This window comes from Oxyura jamaicensis, chromosome 20, assembly GCF_011077185.1.
Source record: "Oxyura jamaicensis isolate SHBP4307 breed ruddy duck chromosome 20, BPBGC_Ojam_1.0, whole genome shotgun sequence".
Classification (NCBI taxonomy): domain Eukaryota; kingdom Metazoa; phylum Chordata; class Aves; order Anseriformes; family Anatidae; genus Oxyura; species Oxyura jamaicensis.
In genome coordinates, this window is record NC_048912.1 from 5,983,059 (window position 1) to 6,001,025 (window position 17,967).

At 52.8% G+C, this 17,967-nt stretch overlaps 1 protein-coding gene across 1 annotated transcript in view; it reads left to right on the top strand.

Moving 5' to 3' along the window:
- The window catches only part of JPH2 (junctophilin 2), a 28,416-nt gene extending 16,867 nt beyond the window's left edge, over positions 1–11,549 (top strand). Inside the window, exons 3-6 of the mRNA XM_035344067.1 lie at positions 2,210–2,328; positions 5,848–6,635; positions 7,920–8,017; positions 8,998–11,549. Coding sequence (XP_035199958.1) covers positions 2,210–2,328; positions 5,848–6,635; positions 7,920–8,000 — 988 coding nt within the window. The 3' untranslated portion in view covers positions 8,001–8,017; positions 8,998–11,549. The remainder of the gene's footprint in view (positions 1–2,209; positions 2,329–5,847; positions 6,636–7,919; positions 8,018–8,997) is intronic.
- Positions 11,550–17,967: the final 6,418 nt, after the last annotated feature.

Sequence of the window (17,967 nt, forward strand, 5' to 3'; positions counted from 1 at the left end):
CAGACCTCACATCCAGCCTGCTTCCACCCTACTTTTGGAGAAGCCACCTCTAGGAAGGATTCCTTCTGCTTGCCAGGCACTGCCCTGTTCCCTGCGGGGGCTGACAAGTGGCCAGCAAAGCCTCTGCCTGCTCAGCGGGTGGCTGAAAAGGAGGATTTTATCCCTGTATGGTGAATCCCATCCTCCCAGAGCAGCAGGACAAAGGCAAGGGCCAGGGCAGGTCCTGCCGGGGGGACGAGCTGGGCTCCCTACTTGGCGAGCCTGTTCCCGGGGCTGGCGTCGTGCAGGCTTGTGCTCAGCGTGGGGCGTGCTGAGCCCCCTCTGATCCCCGGGCACGGAAAGCACAGAACCGTCCCCACAGCCCCTGCCAGACCACGGTGGAATTAATCATGCTGATTATATGCTACCAAAAAAGGAGGTGCTGTCTCTGTTCAGAGCTGCTTCAGACCTCCTGCATGCGAGCCACGGCTTAAAATTGCTGTTTTCTGCCTCATCACGTAGCCTCTCTGGGTGTTTCGGGAGCTGTAATAATTCTGGATTAAAAGACCAAGAATGACAGCAATCCCAGGCAGCTCAGCCCGCAGAGAAAGCGGGAGATAACGCGTGAGTGCAGCCCAGGGTGAGCCACGTCTGTGGCACGGGGATGGCATCCCGGAGAGACGCGGTCCCAGGCGCAGCAGCTCTGTGCCCTCTGCTCTATCTCAGGCCCCTGAGTGGTGTTTTCAGCTCCCCGTCAAGTCACACTGGTGCCTCTATCAGTTGGGATTCATGCCCTGTGTTTAATTCTTTCCCCACAGCCACCCGCAATGGCGTGTGCCTGTATGCACGTATGTGAGTGTGTACCTTGTGCCTTTCCGAGCTTCTCAGAGCGGCATTTCCAACACCTTTTCATCACACCTGTCGAGTGTTCAGGGTAACGCCAGTCTGGTCTGCGTGCTGCATCTCACTTAGTGGGAAAGGACTAATCCTGGCGCCGTGACTCATCCCAGCAGTCCAAACATTCCTCTCAAGCGTTTTCGCTGCGGGGATGAGAACTTCCAGTCGGGAGTCCGGTCGCTGGGTGTCATCAAATAGCTTGACAGACGTCGTATGACCTTATTGAATTCAGAGCGAGTTGGTGTTTGAGGGCTGCTAATGGCGTGTCTACACCAAAATACACGGGTTTGCACTGCTGCAGCCAGCGTGTGCTCTGCTACGTGCAGCAAGGGAGACCCAGGGAGCCTTGGGAAGCGTTACCGAGAGCACGGGGAAAGCAAAGTCTCCTCAAGCCACGGGTGGAGCGGAGCAGCTGAGCACACGGTGCTTTGCCCTCCCTTATTCTGAAGGTGCTGTCTTGCTGTTTGAAGTCAGCTCCCTCCCAGACTGCGAGCAGCTGGGCTGCAAAGCTAGCCCTGCTTTTAGCGTAAAGATCACAGGGCCCTGAGTATGAGGCATGTGAGGAATACGACAGCCGGCCAGCGAAATAGCTCGGATAGCTTTATGGAGCAAGGAGGAGACGTGCCGGGAAGGAGCAGAGAGGACTCAGGGAGCCTGGCTGCAAGGAACTCAATGGCTCTGCCTTTCCTGCTGCTTGTGCCCTGGTGAGAGCAGCTCCTGGGCTGCTGTGAGCAAAGGTGCCCCTTGAACAAGCTGGATTTTGTTGCCGGAGAACCAAGAGAGATTTGGTGTACAACATGTCCAGCATGCTGCTGCTGGAGAGGTGCAGTAGCTCGCTCAGGGCTGGTGGCAGTGCAGCGGTGCTCAGCCATCGCTTTGTTGCTCCTGCACGCTCCAAGCACCCCTGCAAAGGTGTTTTAGGCATTCCTCTGAGCCGGGATTTCTGTGCAGTGCAGCATGGTGGCAGTCCTGCTTGGCAACGCCTGCTGCCTCGCTGCAGCACGTACACACGCTCACGTTTGCAAATATACCTGCCCCGTTTGCTTGCATGGCTAAGTGCAACTGCCACACCTTAGCCTTAAACATTTGTGCCCCTTTCTAGTTGAGAATCATCGAACAGTTTGGATTGGAAGGGACCTTAAAGATCACCTAATTCCAACCCAGACACCTCTAGACCAGGTTGCCCAAAGCCCCATCCAGCCTGGCCTTCGCTGGTCTTTTCTCCCTGAGCGCAGGAGCTGATTTGATCCTGCTGCCAGCCGGAGTCTGCTGCTCGAGGCAGGCCAACGCCAGCTCAGACGATGCTCACTGTCATCTCCTCTTCCCTCCGCAGGACGGCTCACGCCAAGGCCAAGGCTGAAGGGTCTGAGCAGGCAGCTCAGGCAGCTAACAACGAGTCGGGCGTAGCCAGGATGATGGCCAGGGAGCTCTCCCCAGACTTTTACCAGCCAGGTAAGACCAGAGGTGTCTTCTAAGAGGGATTTTGCACTTTCTTAGGGGAATCCGTTCAAATGTTTCAGCCGCTTTATAACTCAGCATGCTGCCCTCCTGTCTATCCTAAATCCTCTTTCACACAAGTTCAGCCAGCCCCCTCATGGGGGTGATTTGCTCTTTTGCACTGCTATTTTACCTGCTGTGAAATGTTACAATATGGAAAAACCCACAGCCCCTCAGCTTCCTTGCATGTTTCTCCCCACGCTGAAGCCCTCCCAGCACCTGGCAGGGCAGGCAGCGAGCTCGGGTCTGCCTGCAGAGCTCCTGCAGACGCGTCCCTCGAGCCACTGTGGCTTTTTCCTGGAACAGCTTTGCACACTGACTCATAGCCAGTATCCTGTGGGACCCCACACTGCACCAGGGTACGATCAGCCTCGGCTAATTAGCGGCTGTAATATCCTGTAAGAAAGTTGATAATGCAAAGTACTACTTCCCTTATTTCCTATTTATTTGATAGCATCACTGCTAATTATTTGGCTGAGAAAACACTCAGGAGGTTCCTTCTTTGCGACCAAGCACTGGGGACTAGTGGATCGAAGTGTAATGAAGCAGCACTGTGAATGCCATTACCTTTCCCTAGACCAAGCTAGATAGAGCTGTGTTCTTCCTGGAAAGCTTTCCTTTCTGGAGAGGGAAGGTAATAACAGAGCAGAAAACAGGGATCCAAATGCCTATGTTTTTATTTTATCTTTCTTACTATCTGGTTTTGTTACCTGGAACAAGCGTCCCACGGCCATCACAGCGGAAAAACTGGGGACAGGAGCCAAACGCTGTGACTCCCGCTCAGCAAACCTCGCTGCCCGCAGTGCCTCCAGGTCGCAGAACTCCACCCCAGCCCAGGAACAGGGAGCAGCGCATACCCCGCGTTTGGCTGGGGAAGCAATCACATTGACAGATCTGCCAAAATTCCCTGTATGTCCACCTCGCCCTGCAAACACTAGCTGGGGATACACAGCTCTGGAGGGCTGCCCCTTCCTCCCTGCCGCACCGCGGGGCTCTCAGAGCCGGCTTGGAGCTGGGAACCACCGTAGCGCCTGGGTACAGGCACGAGCCAGGGTGTGACACTTCACTTAACAATAGCTAAACGTCACTTGATCCTGGCATAAGCCCCTCAGCTGCCAGTCACAAATCCGCATTCACCCTTTGCACACTGGGGTATTTATAGCCCGGAGGCAAAGGAAACTGGAATTCCTGTTGGGAGGTTTTTGACATCTGGCTAGATTACTTTTTCCACCCGTGGCAATTGAATGAGACAAATGAAACTGGCTCTGCAAAATGCCTGAAGCAGCCTGTCCTCTGCTCCTGGCTCCTCAGGTGCCTGAATCCTCTCACTGCACTTATGTGTGACTTTACTTGGTCCTGGCCTCTTTCAGTGGCCATGTATGAGGCTGGTGCACGTTTTTCTTCTATGATTCTTTTTAATCTTTACATTCACTTTGTAATCAGAGCGCAACAAGAGGAGATGGCTCCTCTTGCAAGGCAGCACCATCCGTGAACAAAAAGCAGAAATCCACCCTTGGATTTTGCTAGGACCTGTGACATCTGACCTCACAGCCAGGAGAGCCTAGCACTGTTTGGCAGCTGCATTTCTCCCTGCTATTCCTGTGTTTGGGACAGGACAGTCCTACTCAGCAAGCCTCATGTCTTTAATAAGTATTTAGCCCTGGGTTTCATTTCGGATGTCAGCCTAACAGCTTAGAGGGGAGGGATGAAAGCCAACGTCCTTGTTGAGATGTGCTGGGAGGTGAAGGAGGGGAGGCAGAGGCTGGGGAGGGGAGGAGGACTGGGCTGTGCAGTGCCCTCCGGGCAGCCGGGGCTTTTGGTGTGAATTATTCAGGAGAAAGAAAGCACCAGGAGATAGCAAGGAGCCCAGGGCTGCAGGCAGCCTATTTTGAGGAGTCTGAACAACTGTTGAAAAGGCTTCCAAATAATCCATTTGCGGCCAGAAATAAACGGCCCTGAATGGGTCGCCTGCTGATTGACAGGAGCGTGCAGGCAGCAGAGCAGCTATAATCAGTGCTGTCTCTCCCCACCACCCCCTCAGAGTGGAGTCATTGCCCTGAGTGGGCAGGAGTTAGCAGCATGCAAATCACACCACTGATTTATTAGAGGGAATGGAAGCTCCGATTTCCAGAGCTCAAGTCTGTGTTAGTCCTTGGGGTGGAGGAGGCACAAGGAGGAACTGTGAGGCAGCTGGGAACAGTGCAGCTCCAGGGTCTTTGCTGTTAAGGACCATGCACCAAGCCCTGTACGTCTGCACCCCTCAGCATTACTTGGATTCAGCAGAATGGGGCCAACACCATTTCCAAAACCAGGTGCTTTGCTTTTGGACATGCTGCTTTGTGACCCCACGATGCCCATAAGGAGCAGGCTCATGTTATTCCCATTTGCTCTGGGCATTGCAGGGATGCACAGCAACCCCCGTCCCTGCACAGGTCCCACTGTGCAGGGCACCATGCACAGCTGTTGTCCAGAAAGACTTTCCCGGTCAGTCCCTGATGGATTTTGCTCTGCCAGCAGCCCGGTGTGATGGGCTGGCCGCGGTGTCAGGCTCTGGCTGATTTCCTCAGACCCTAGCTGAGCAGCGATTTGCTTTGCAGACATGGCTCGGGGTTAACAAGAAGTAAAGATTTAATGATACGCGAATAATTGAAGTGACGGCAACGTTGCTAAGAGCTGACAAGTCAGCATGGGAGATGAGGCCAGAACGAAACCTGAAGCCCTGAGTCACCTTGTGTGGTGGTGCCGGGTGATTTTGCTGGTGCCTGGGTCAGTGCCTAGAGAAGGACTGGCTCTCACTGCCAGCCCTGCTCCACACATGAAAAACATGTTTTTCCCAAAGAGCCCTAGGGATAAAAGATAGATTGTCTGGGGGTACCTGCCTTTCCTGAGGAAACAGAGCACCTCTGTGTATAACTTTTTAAGTGTCCTCTTAAGTGTCCACACTATTAGCCATACTGAAATTTCCCAGATGGAGAAAAAAAAAAAAAAAAAAGCCAAAGCTTGGATGGGAGCTTGATCCCCTTAAGGCCCAGGATAATCCTTCTGCGTGGCTCCAAACCACAAAAAGCTGTGCTGCAGACTTTCACTGTTCCTTGACTCAGCTGGAGCTGCAGGCCTGCTCCTCCCTGCAGGACAGTGCAGGGCGGGCATCCACCGCCATAGGGAATCCCTTCTGGAAACAGGCTCAGGCAGGCGGTAGAAAATGCAGCCTCACTCCCCTCACTTGGGAGCTTGTCCTGGCCTCGAAGGAGAAAAGCACAGGATGAGTTTGCAGCTATAAAAATATGCCTTGAGGCAGCCGGAGTTGTTTCTGGGGGGAAGGTGACAACGGGGTGCTGAGATCTCTGGGTTTGTGCTGGGGTATTTTGCTCTCCATCCAGGTGGCAGAGGTGCACGGCGCCAGGGCCTCGCTGAGCCCTGTCCCAGCCTCCGCAGCCCCCCTGGACCCTCACCCACCAACCCCTCTCTCCGCAGGCCCCGAGTACCAGAAGCGGAGGCTGCTGCAGGAGATCATAGAGAACACGGAGCACACCATCAACATGGAGGAGGCGGCACCGCCACGGCCCGAGGGTGCCCCGCCACCCCCCACACCTCCCGAGAGCCCCCAGCTGCACGAGGAGGACGCGGCCCCCCGCCGCCGCCACAGCCCGGCCCCCAGCCCCGCTGCCACCCCGCCGGAGGCCAAGCGGGCCAAGGCGGCCGCCCGGCAGGACGGAGGCCTGCGGCCGGGCAGCTGGGGCGAGGCGGGCGGCGGGGCCGCCGATGGCGAGGCCAGGCCGGCATCACGGGGCGCGGGGAGGCCGGCAGAGCAGATGGAGATCGGGCCGCTGCAGCGCATGGCACGCGAGCCTGACGTCGAGCTCTTCAAGGGCTACCACAGCTACGCCGTCAGGACCTCCTCGGTCTCCCCCACCACAGACTATGAGGAAGAGCCGTTCCCCGAGCACGGGCCGCCCTCCCCGGAGAGCCGGGGGGAGCCCCAGCGGCACGGGGGCACCCCGGTCCCGCCACGGGAGCTGGAGGAGAAGCCGGCGCCACGAGTGGAGGCCAAGGCAGAGCAGCCGCGGCCGAAGGAGGCCCAGCCGCGGCCCAAGGAGGCAAAGCAGCGCCCCAGCCCTGAGCGCAGGGTGGCGGGCAGGAACGAGCCCGCCGCTGACAGAAAGACTGAGGCCCGGGCACCGGGGAGGACGGAGCACAAGGCGGGGGCCAAGCGGAGCCCAGCTCCAGTGGCAGTGGCACAGGATGCAGAGGAGTGTGACGAGGTGATGTGTGGCACGTTTCGGGGCAAGGCAGGACACTCTGGGGACAGCAGCATCTCTGTTGCCTTTGCTGTCACAGGAATTGTTTGTTTTTTTTCCCCTGCTGATTCTCTCCCCAGGAGGCCCAAAGGGCTCAGAGACTGTGGTCTCAGGGCTGCAGTGCTCTTCCCTGGGGCTCTTTTTGGGATTCTGAAGCTTTTTGGAGGAAATTCTCCATTTTTACCTCTCCCACCACCTTGCCACCATCAGGGGTTTTGCTCAATATGGGCTTTAAATTTGTTTTGGGATCAGCATTTTCTTTGGGAAGGTGCAGGAAGAGGCTGGTCTCCATCCCCAGGTCTCACGCAGCCCAGAGAGCTTGGGGTCAAGCCCTGGGGCCGTCCAGCCTCCAGTCCAGCTGCCCGGGGCCTCAGGGACCTTACAAATACCTCAGGAAACTTTTCCCACACTGCTCAGTCTGGAGAGTCCCTTGGGATCTGGGAGGCTGCAGAAGGACATTTCCTCCTGTCCTTCCCCTACCCCAGCCATGAGGGGTTTCCATGGTGGATGCATGGTGGAATTCCAAAATTTGAGGGAAACAGACATAATATTTTTATTACTTTTTTTTTTTTTCTTTTTTCCTTTTCTCTCCTCTTTGCATGGATCTGAAAGTGTGGGGGAACATGTAGGACAGGGAAAAAGAGCTGAGCATTTTTTTTCCCCATTACTTTTACGGTAGGGGCACCTTATGAGCTGATCCATGGTATTGAATCACCATTTGATTTCCCAGGTGTAAAAAATAGTCCCTCAAATTCATTTTGCTGTGAGCGAATACAGCTGAAAAACCTTTTATTAGCCTGCTTGTTCCCACAGTCCTTTTGATGTGAACAATCCCTTTGTGACTTTAGAGAAGCACTGCTTGGAAAGATTTTGGTCTGAGATTAGAAGAATCTCATAGAGATGTAATTGTTCATCTTAGAAGCGGCAACTTTACAAACATAGATGATGTTTGGGGTGATGTATGGCTGGAGGAAGGAACTGGGAGGAACAGGTTGAAATGGCAGCATATGTGCACGTGGCCAGAGTCACTGATTTATCCCCAGCACAAGCTAGCAGTGAAGGAGTTTGCAGGGGAGAAATAGGAATAGGGATTTGTTGATTCAACTAGTTTGAAATTCAGGCCAAACACTTGTGCATTGGGAGTTGGTGCTACTGATATTTTTGAATAGGATAATCAAGGCCACTCAAGTCTGTCTCCTCACCATGAAACTGTGGTATATAATACTCTGCTTTTGGTTTTTCTTTCAGGGACCTAACACAATCGTGATCTGCATGGTCATCTTACTGAACATTGGGCTGGCCATCCTATTTGTCCATTTTTTGACATGAGGTGCCCTTCGGACAAGGTAAGAAGAGCAAAGAGATTTTATCCTCAGTTTGTAGACCTCACTGTGGGTAGCTGACTAGCTTTACTGCCAACACAAGTCATTCACTGATGGGTGCACTGCTGGTAAAAATACATGGGCATTTATTCAATAGATGCAATTAACTTGCATTGAGATTCTCAGTTATCCCTTGTTTGTCCCAAGAGTGGCTTGTGGAGTAATTTCAGTGGATAGCTCTTGATTTCTCAAAGTTAAAAAAATCAAACTGTTTTGCTTGGATACAATCCCACAGTTTTACCTTCCCAGTTGGAAAGGCATGAACTCCAGTGCAAGAATGGGTGATGTTAAATTTGAAATTTGTTTTCTGCAAGTAATGCTGCAAGAAACACTTTTCAATTTACACTTCTATGGCCAGGTAACGTGTGCCTGCAAAATTTCTTGGCATTCAACACAACAAGAAGCAGGAACACACAAAGAGAATGTGAAGCTGAAATTTGCGGCTCTATTCGCACCAGTGCCGGTTCTGCCATTGTTGCGTAGTTGAGTTTCTAAAGATCATTGTGAGCTGAGGTGTGTTTCTGACTGAGGTTAAACTGGAGCTCAGGTCTTCCACCTGAATTAGGATGAGGGCTTGCATTTGGATTAGGTGGCAACAAAATCTTGTGAGGATTCTTGTCCCTACAGGGTTCCTAGACACAGGAGTGTGTCACCTTGGGCTCAAGATTTTTGTCACCTTGTGTTCAAGTATTGGGGAAAAACAAACATCAGGGCTGAACATTGGGCCTCACATGAACATAATGTGAGATGCTTCTCCCACGCTCCAGTGAGGGTACCGGGCTGCCTTCCTCGGGGATGAAATTGCTCTGCTGGACAATGCTTTCTTTGCTGTATTATTCTTCTCTCAACCTGCAGAGATGAAAGCTGTGCAGACTGCAGTGGTTGTGTGTCCGTTGTGTGTTTTGCTCCTCTTTGACTCTCCCATTCATCTGTGTCTGGGACAGGCGTTGCTGCTCTTGGAGACCAGAGACCTTGGTGGGGATTAAATCTCAGTCACCTGGAAACACCTAAGAGGAGGACTTGAGATCCCAAGGTTGCACTGCAAACATGAACCTTAAACAAAAGTGCCTGAAGATCAGTTCAGTCTCCCTGCTCCCAGGCTGTGGCTGGCCTCTGCAATCTACCAAGAAAAAAAAAACAGGATTTCTGCAATTCAGCCTCCTTCTCTTCTTTGTGTAAAATAGCAATTGCCTTAAATTGTTCTCACCAAAGCCATCAACTGTCCTGTCAGGCCAGGGATGAGGGATTTATCTTTAGCTGTAGGAAAATGAGTGAGAAGGTCTTATCCATGCACTGTGATATGTAACTCCCTTGGTTTGACTCAGTGTCAGAGATTTCCCAAAGAATGTCATCTATGGCCTGAAAACGAAGCAATACACAACCAAAATGACTCGTGAGAGCCGCGCCACGGCTGGGGCTGGACAATGTCACCCTCCACGCTCAGATGTCATCCAAAGGGACGAGCAAAAAGTCTTTCCTTTCCCCGTCGTCTGGAGCTGTATTCCGCCTATGGAGGACTGAGAGAGAGGGGAGCAAGTTGACGTTGGGCTTGTTGAAGTGTAACCAGAGGCCTGCCCGTGCCCGCCGACGCGCCGCGCTCAGGGGCTGCGGGGTGGGGTGCGAGGGGCTGGCTGATCCGAGGCTGTTGGTGTGCCCAGGGGTGCTGCGGGTGGAGACAGTGCCCGTTTAGGGACCGGACACCATCTGAGCACTCTCCTGCCACCAGCAATGCTCCGTGCGGAAGCGTCTTGCAGTGGGTGGCTTCCCACTGTAACGGGAAAGGAAATAGATGTGCTGAATTTGCCCCTTTACCCCTTTTCTTTTTTTTTCCTTTGAAAATGGTGCAAGTTACAATTAAAAGGAGGTACTTACTGCCAGATACCCCCGTACACCCCCAGGTTCCTCCCCCTCGAAGCGCTGGACTGCGAGGGGGCTCAAGTGCTGCTCTTTCACTGAAACAGAGTGAACAGACTTTTAGCCAGAGGATGCAGGGTGGCTGTCGTGGGAGAGGTGAGGTTATTCCTGAAAGAAAAAAGGTGCAGAGACCTGAGTGACTCCAGTGCGTTTGGGTGTTAGGCTCAGAAATACACAGCAGCCAGACTTTCAGCAGTGGTAGAGCACAGAGGGGCAATTCTTGCTGTTGTTCTTGTGTGTGAGGCTTAGAAGCCGAGGCAGTTTGCACCGATTCTTCCCAAAGCTGCGACAGAGAGTGACCTTCTGAAGGAGATGTTGCCACCGTGATCTGCTTTGATCCTTAGCAGTGCGAGCTTAGAAAGTCGGCACAGATGAAGTTACAGTTTAGTGTGAGGCTGAGTGCTTGGACATGTTTCTTCCTTCTTTTAAGAGCAATATGTATTTTCTATCTCTTTTTAAGTTAATCGGAAATGTTATTTATAGCTGGTTGTGCACCTCTGTGTATCCTGAAGTCCCACAGCACAGGACTGGGTGGGAAAACCTGAGGGACTGGAAAGAACGGGAAATGTTGGTTAAGGAAAAAAAACAGATGGCCAGTCTGCTCCAAAGGTCAGTCTGAAAGGATTTCAGAGGCAGGGCAGCAGACAGGCAGGAGTTTACACGGACTGGAGACACAGGGCAGAACCTGCCTAATTTATCTACTCTAATTATGATATAAGAGAGTGAGAATAATTCAGTAGTTTTCTTTGTGAACCAAGTTTATTTTTTAACCTTATTCAGCTCAGGAACATTGCCACAGTAGCAAGTACATGATGTTAACTGTGGGAGAAGTGAATGTGATCCCTTCCTAAAAGCCATGTGGCTGTACCAGTCCTGAGAAAGCTGTGCAGCATCATCTACACTTCCACAGAGCGTAGTTTAGTTGCAATTTGCTTCTTTCTTTTTTCTTTTTCTTAAATATAAATGTACTGCAAACCCCAGGCTCTGCTGCCTTTGGCATTTTATCCCCGTTTGCTGGCCCTCACCTGCCAGCTCTGCAGTTTCAGCATGCCAGCTGCTTTTATTAGCTACCAAGACAATTTCCGTTGAGAGACCTGAGGGGCTTTTATTTATCACTAAGCACAAAGAAGGATCTTTTTTTTCGACAATGCTAAGGTAATTCTTCCCCCTCCTGCCCCATTTTTTTTTATGCATGTGATGTGCACTCAGTAATGTGCTTTCCTCCTATTAACATTCTGAAAAACATAGGTAGATTTGCTTTTATGTGACATAAATATATCCATATCGCACTGAGACATGGGTATATAAACATATATATATAGCCCCTTAGGGATTTCGTTTTCTTAGATGCAAAATAACAGATTTACCTCAAACTGCATGCTTTCAAAACGGAATAGGATATTGTGTTATACTTTTCAGGTCTTACAAAGATGCAGATACTTTTCACCCTTCACACAAAATTACCTTCATCACAGATTTTGCAAGCTGTGTACTACTACAATCTGTGTACTGCTGTCCGGAGTTTTCTGTCAGTTGTTCTGCTGGATTACGTGCAATAATAAACAGTTATCTGCTCACTGTATCAGTGTCTGTCTTTGTGCGGGTTTCTTTTCAGGATGACACACTCGTTCCAGTCTTCAAGGAGAGGTCACGATGATGTGGTCCACAATTCCAGAGGTGACAGCTGGATGGGTTTTAGCTTTTTGCTAATATCTACTTCAAAATCTGCATTTTTATTTATTTATTTATTTATTTTTGATAGAGGGGTTATGTGCAAAGAAAAATGTTTTCATTTATTGGTTTTTGAAAGTTTGGTGCCAGATGCTTGAGGACATCACCAGCTCTCCGAGTGACCTGTGTGTGCATGAAGCCAGCACCGGGCCCGTTAGCCGCAGGGAGGAAATCTTTGCAATGAATAACAGCACGCGCTGATGCAGACCTTGGCTCATAAGTAACTCGTTGGCTGCTTTTTCTCTAGAGGATGGCTCAGCTCAGAGGGGAGCACTGGGCTTGGAGGTGGCTGCGGCTGAGCTGTCAGAGCCCCAGACACAGGACAAGGTGAGCAAGCCTGGGGTGCCTCGGGCTGTCCGTGGCCACAGGAGCCGGGCTTCTGGGGAATGTGGGGCTGCCCTGGCCTCTGCATCGAGGGCATGGCACTGGTATTGCTGAGGCCCTCCAGGACTGCCGGCAAGGGGAGAAAACTGAAAATCACCAGCCAGAGCATGGCTGGTCTTTGGTACATATGCAGAGTCTGTGTGCTAGCCTTTGGGTCTCCCCGTATGAGATTTTCCCCGGCCCTTCTGCTTCCTTTCCTGGCTTCAAAAAATTCTGAAGCAGGACATTGCAGCCCTTAGGGTACTTACTCCTAGTTTTTTCCACAAATATCACAATCAGTTTCTAGCACTCATCATAGCCCAAGGACAGACAGCCCCATCTGCCTTTTTGTCCCCCCAGCTCCCCCCAGCCATCGGCTCGCCTTTCCCCTCTTGAACCCTGCAGGAAACCAGTTGCAGACCACGCTGCTTTGCTGCCATTAAAGCCTCAACCCAAATGCAGTGATGCTCTGGGACCCGTGTGTCGGCAACAAGCGGAGCCCCATTGAGCTGGCCTCAACAGGAGGAGGCATGAGGCTGGAGGAAAAGCGACTCGCTGGCCCGAAGCCTGGTGGGGCAATGCAGGCAGCCGGTGACAGGTCCCTTCACTGCCTGCCTCTCCCCAGGGCAGCTGCCAAGTTCCTTCCCAGGCACATATTGCTGCCTGCTCCTCCGGCGCCACAGTTCTGTGTTTGGAGAGGAGTAATTCTCACTTTCTTTCTAGCCTGCTGGCTTCAGTTCTCTTGTGTTGATTTAAAGACCCGTGGATGTGGTCGGGATGCCCTGTTGGTGCAAAATCTCACGTGCTCTTAGTGTTGAAGTCACGGCAGACCCATGAGCTCACGGCCACCTCCAGGCCCTGATTTTTTTTTAGTGAACAGCCAAAGTGATGGGAAAGCCAGGAAGGGGAAATGGTAGAGGGGAGAAGAGTGGTTATGGGGAAGGGTGGGAGAACAGAGTCCAGCACCAGGCGGGGGCACGGGGGCCCAAGGAATGCAGAATAGCCGAACCCTTCAATCCCTTTTCTATTTCTGGAGCATCTCACATGAGCGAAGCCAGGCTGTGCAGAGGGGCTGGCAAGGCACAGGCTCAGCCTCCACAGGCAGCAGGGGCTCCCCGCAGCCTCTGCAGGGTGCAGGAGGCCTTGTGGTGGAAGATTCTGTGCCTGGTAAGGAACTAAGGAGACGAGTTTGGTGAAATGATGGCTTTGCTCTCCTCTGGGCTTGTTTTGCTGGTGGGGTTGGAAGAGCCAGCAGCATCTCATTCATCCAGTCACGGGGAGGAGGCGAGGGGCAGCAGGGTAACCGGAGCCCTTCGCACCTCATAAATCTCTGGCTGGTGAATGGAGCAGATCCTCGGCCCCCGTGGAGGCAGCAGGCCGGGAGGCTGGTCTCCTGCTGAAGCCATGACATAGTGCCTCAAAAATATTAAAAATGGCAAAAGGAGGAGCACACCCCTTCCCCAGGGCGGGGGGCAACAGCGCTGAGACTCTGCCTCCGGAGCTGCTGCTTTGGGGGTGATGTCCCCAGCGCTGCCCCCAGCTGAGTGTCCCAGGGTGTGGGGAGCGGAGCCGGACATGTGAGAGCCAGGAGAGAGGCCCTGGCCCGATCCGGTGACCGAAGGGCACACGATAGTTAGCTTGCACTGGTGGGAGGTGGGAGGGAAGGTGCAATCCGAGCCCTGGTGTCCTTTGAGAGCGACGTGCCCAGTCCAGGGACGGGATGGCGGCGCTGCCCTCCGCCGTCCCTGCAGAGAGCAGAGGCATCCTCACTCCTGGCCCTCGGCTTGGGGCTAAGGTGGCTCTGGGGAGCACAGGGGGTGACCCTGCTCCTCTGCACAGGACAGGGGAACTGGTAGCTTTCCCAAAGGCAGTCTGGGAGACGTTGCTTTCATTGCTTATTTCCTCCGAGCAGCCACCCAGAGTCTGCTGGGGCAGCCAGGCTCGCTTTCACCTGCAGCCGTGCTGCCCACGAGCCGTGCTGCCAGCCGGCCAGGAGGACACCAGCCCTTTGCTGACCCTCTGAAAATCCCATCAGCGCTGGGACCACCTTAGGACCTTCTCCCTGAGAAGGAAAAGCTGCCGCCCCCAGTCCCAATGGCTGGCACCAGGTGTTCCCATTCAGCGGAGCATCGAGCAGCCCCCGGCACACTCACAGCATCCTCGGTCTCTATAGAAACAGCACGCGGAGCACGAGTCACCGGGCTGAAATTAAAGAAAATTCAGCAACTAGAAAACACTGAAATGTCCTCAATACTTCTGCCCCATCACTTTGCAGTTCTGTTTCCTCCCCCACGTAACAGCTGAGAAAGTTCCCCTGATTTGGGGCCTGCAGCTAAGCCAGGGCAGGGCTGCCCGTGGGGGTAAGAGCCCCCGCTGTGGGGGCTGCTTGCACCAGGTAGTGTTCATCCTACAGGGCTGGTGCTTGCAAAAACTGGCAAACTGGGGATATTTGAGTAAATAGAATCAGCTAGAATCACTCCAGTGGGACTGGCAGGCTTTGATCAGCGGTGAATCACAGCAGGCACCCCGAAAGGGATGCTTTGCTTTAAGGAGCGCTGAACAGCATCCTGTGAGCGAGCAGAGAGGAGACAGCTCCGAGAGCCAAGGAGCCCTCTGGAGGCCTTGTGAAATACACATTGCAAAACAAACAAATAACTTCGGAGTGATTACACCAATATTGCTGTAGGACTATCCCCCCAAGCCTTATTAGCAGCTCCTTAATTGGAGCTTGCTTGAACTAATTAGTTCAAAGAAGCAGCCAGGGGCCAGAGCAGATTGAAAAGGGGCCGTCTTTAATTCATTCCCTGATGTGTGGTCCACCCTTGCTTGTGCCTCTAAAAAAATGTAAGCAGTTGCTCAGCATGTTCTGTGGTGAGCTGTCACTGGTTTAAAGGTACTGCTATAGCGGTTTTACCAACATGCTATTTACTCCTTGCAGGCTTGTACCAAAGAGCAGAGCCGGGCTCTCGTAATCAGCTCTGGTTGCAGCATGGTGCTGGGTCCTCTTCTGCTCCTTTTTTTCCTACCTTTTTGGAGGGAGCCACGGGTTCTTTGTGGGTTGATCCCCAGCCCGGCCTGAGGCTGGCTGGCTCTGGAGGCACTGGCAGGGACCAGGAGGCAGAGGCTGTCCCAAAGAGCCCCCAGCACGGCCAGCTGCAGTGGATGCCCACTTACCCTTCCGAAAGCACCCCTCCCACCAGGCAAACCTAGAGACGATGTAAGAAGGCAACCTGGCTGCTGCTTATTTCAGTAACTTATTTAAATTCTGGTGTTTTGCAGTAGTAAAGAGCCCTTGCTGAGGACCCTGCTGCTAACCCCATGAAGGTGACCGCACCGCTCTGCCCACGAGCACTGCGCTGGGGTCAGCCAGGTAAGCATGCTGGATGAGGTGTCTCTGATGAATGCCATGAGCTTCAGCCATCCTGGGGTTTTCTAGCCCATAGACCTCCCACCAGCACTTCTCCTGAGCCACTTCTCTCCTCTGTGCCCTCCTCAGCACACACACACACGTCCTGCAGCACCTGTGAGCGTGGCAGAGCCGAGCACCCCTCTCCTGCCACCAGACCTCTCTGCTGCGTAACAAAAGCAAGCTGCTGGCAGTTCACCAGGTCAGTAAGCACTGCAAGGGCAGGATTTAGAAATAGCAAACTTTAATTAAGAAGCTAACAGGTTAGATCAAATTGAGGAGCAGCTTCAATGTGGTAAAGTATTTAGGAGCAATAGATTCTCTGTTTGGGGACACATTCATAAACTTGCAGCCTGCACTCGTGCTGGTGGCGGTGACTAAGGGCTGAGGGCAGCACGCAGCTTCGCACTTCGTGAGCAGGCTGGGGGGCTCAGGGTGCAAGGTATGCTCAAGTTTGAAGGGGGCTGTCTGACTTCTTATAAGGACTTGAGGCTTTGCTCAGACCCTGGATACCCAGAGGAGGGAAGTCAGAGTGACTAGGGGTCTGTGGAGAATATCAGGCCCCTGAAGTGTCAGTGCTTCCTTCTCTCTGCTGCCCCAGGGTTTGCCACGCCGTGCTGCTGCTCCTGGCTGAGCCGGCAGAAACGCCTCCCGCGCTCCCAGCTGCTCCTCCCGCAGTTCCAGCCAAGCGCTGTGTGGCCGCACAGACCCAGCTCCACCAAACGTGGCACGGCCACAGTTCCTGGAGGCAACCAGCTTGTCTGCTGAGACACTGCGCCGAGGAACGACACGCGCTGAGGAACGGAGAGCGCTTCAGGGAACCGCGAGCCACTGCTGGAATGCGAGCTCCCAAAGGGCCCTGCAGGGCCGGCGCTGATGAAGAAATAACATCGATTTCTCTCTTCTCACCACCGTGCTCCCTGCCCTGTTGCACACCAGGGGTTGTTATCCATGGGCACCCCCAGCAGCTTTGACCCCCATGGTCTGGCCCTGGGGCTCGTTGTGGTCTCCTTGGTGTGGGTTTGCTCAGCCCCACTCTGCCAGAGGGACAGAGCCCCTCGGGATTGCCCAGGCTGGGGCTCTAGCAGTGATTCTGGAAAGGCTGAGCTTCAGAACCTTTGTGACCTCTTCCTTTCACCTGAACTAGGATTTCTTAGAGAGGGAAAGCCTTGAAGTCTGTCCTCCTCCAACCAGATACAAGCCAGGACAGATTTTCATCCTCCTGTTTTCACTTTCCTTGTTAGATACCACTTGCACAAAGAAAAAATAAATGTTTGTGAGAGGCCTTCGCCCTGCAGTGGCTGGAATTTGGCTCCTGTCCCACTTCAGAGCTGGCTGCAAGGCCATCCTTCCCTCCTGGGTGTGCAGCAGGCAGGTGGCAGAGGGGTCCGGGAGCAGGAGCAAGCAGGCAGAGGCATAAAGGTGACCGAGTGCCTTTTGGAGAAGGAGAAGGAAGGGGAGATTGGCTCTTTCCAAATCAGAGCCACCCATCTCTAGGGTTTCCAAGGGCAGGGTACTTTGCAATGGTACCCAGAGGAGCAGGCTGTCCTGGTGACTTTGGCTGCCTGTGGGGACAGCCCAGTTCAGCCATCAACAGAGCCTGCGTCCCAGCAGGAGCTGCCCCAGCTCCCTCAACACCGATCCACTGCTGCGGGTTTGTGGCTTTGCTGCTGCTGGTACAAAACTGCTTCAGCTGCCTGCTCCAGACTCCCTCCAGCCTAATCCCTCTGGGAGCCATCAGATGAAGCCTCCAGCAGCAGTCATTCCTTGTGATTCCTTTCTGCTGGCAACTTCTTTCCTAACAGCATGCATCTGCCTGTCTTCTCAACCAGCATCTCCTTAGCAAGCTGAATGCTGACCTTCCTCCTCCACCTAAAGCCCTCCCAAACCCTCCCAACATTTCAGGAGAAGGAGCAGGAGCTCATTCCTCATCTACTGAGTTTAACGCTCCAGTGCGTTTGCTGGAGATCTCGTGGTGCTGGGAGAATTTATCTGCCAATTACTTCTCGAGAAATAACAAAGGATCATGCAGTACTTGGCAGATAAGGGCAGAAAGGGGAGAAGAGAACAGGTCTTTTTTTAATTGAATCTCAAGTATGTTGAACAAAAACTTCAGAACCATCAATTAGCTGTTGGCCTGGGGCTAAAATTTAATTAGGAGAATAGTGCTTTCAAACTGTCACTGTCTGGGAAGAAAAAAAAAGCATTAAAGGGAGCAGTAAAAAATGGAAATGTGATGGGGAGACAGAAAAGAGTTTGCTGGGATGCTTGTATTGAGTTGTTCCTTGTGCTGGCAGAGAAGCAGGCTGCCCAAGTGCCCATCCCTTGCCTCAGAAGTGCCCTAATCCTAAATCCTAATTTTGATCCTAAATCCCCATCCCGTGTGGCTGCATTACCTGGGTGTTACATTGAGGTGCTTTTGTGCTTACTGGTCTGTTTTATTTTGTCTGCAGATGCAGATGCTTTTGCCTTTTTTTTTTTTTTTTTTTTTTTTTTTTTT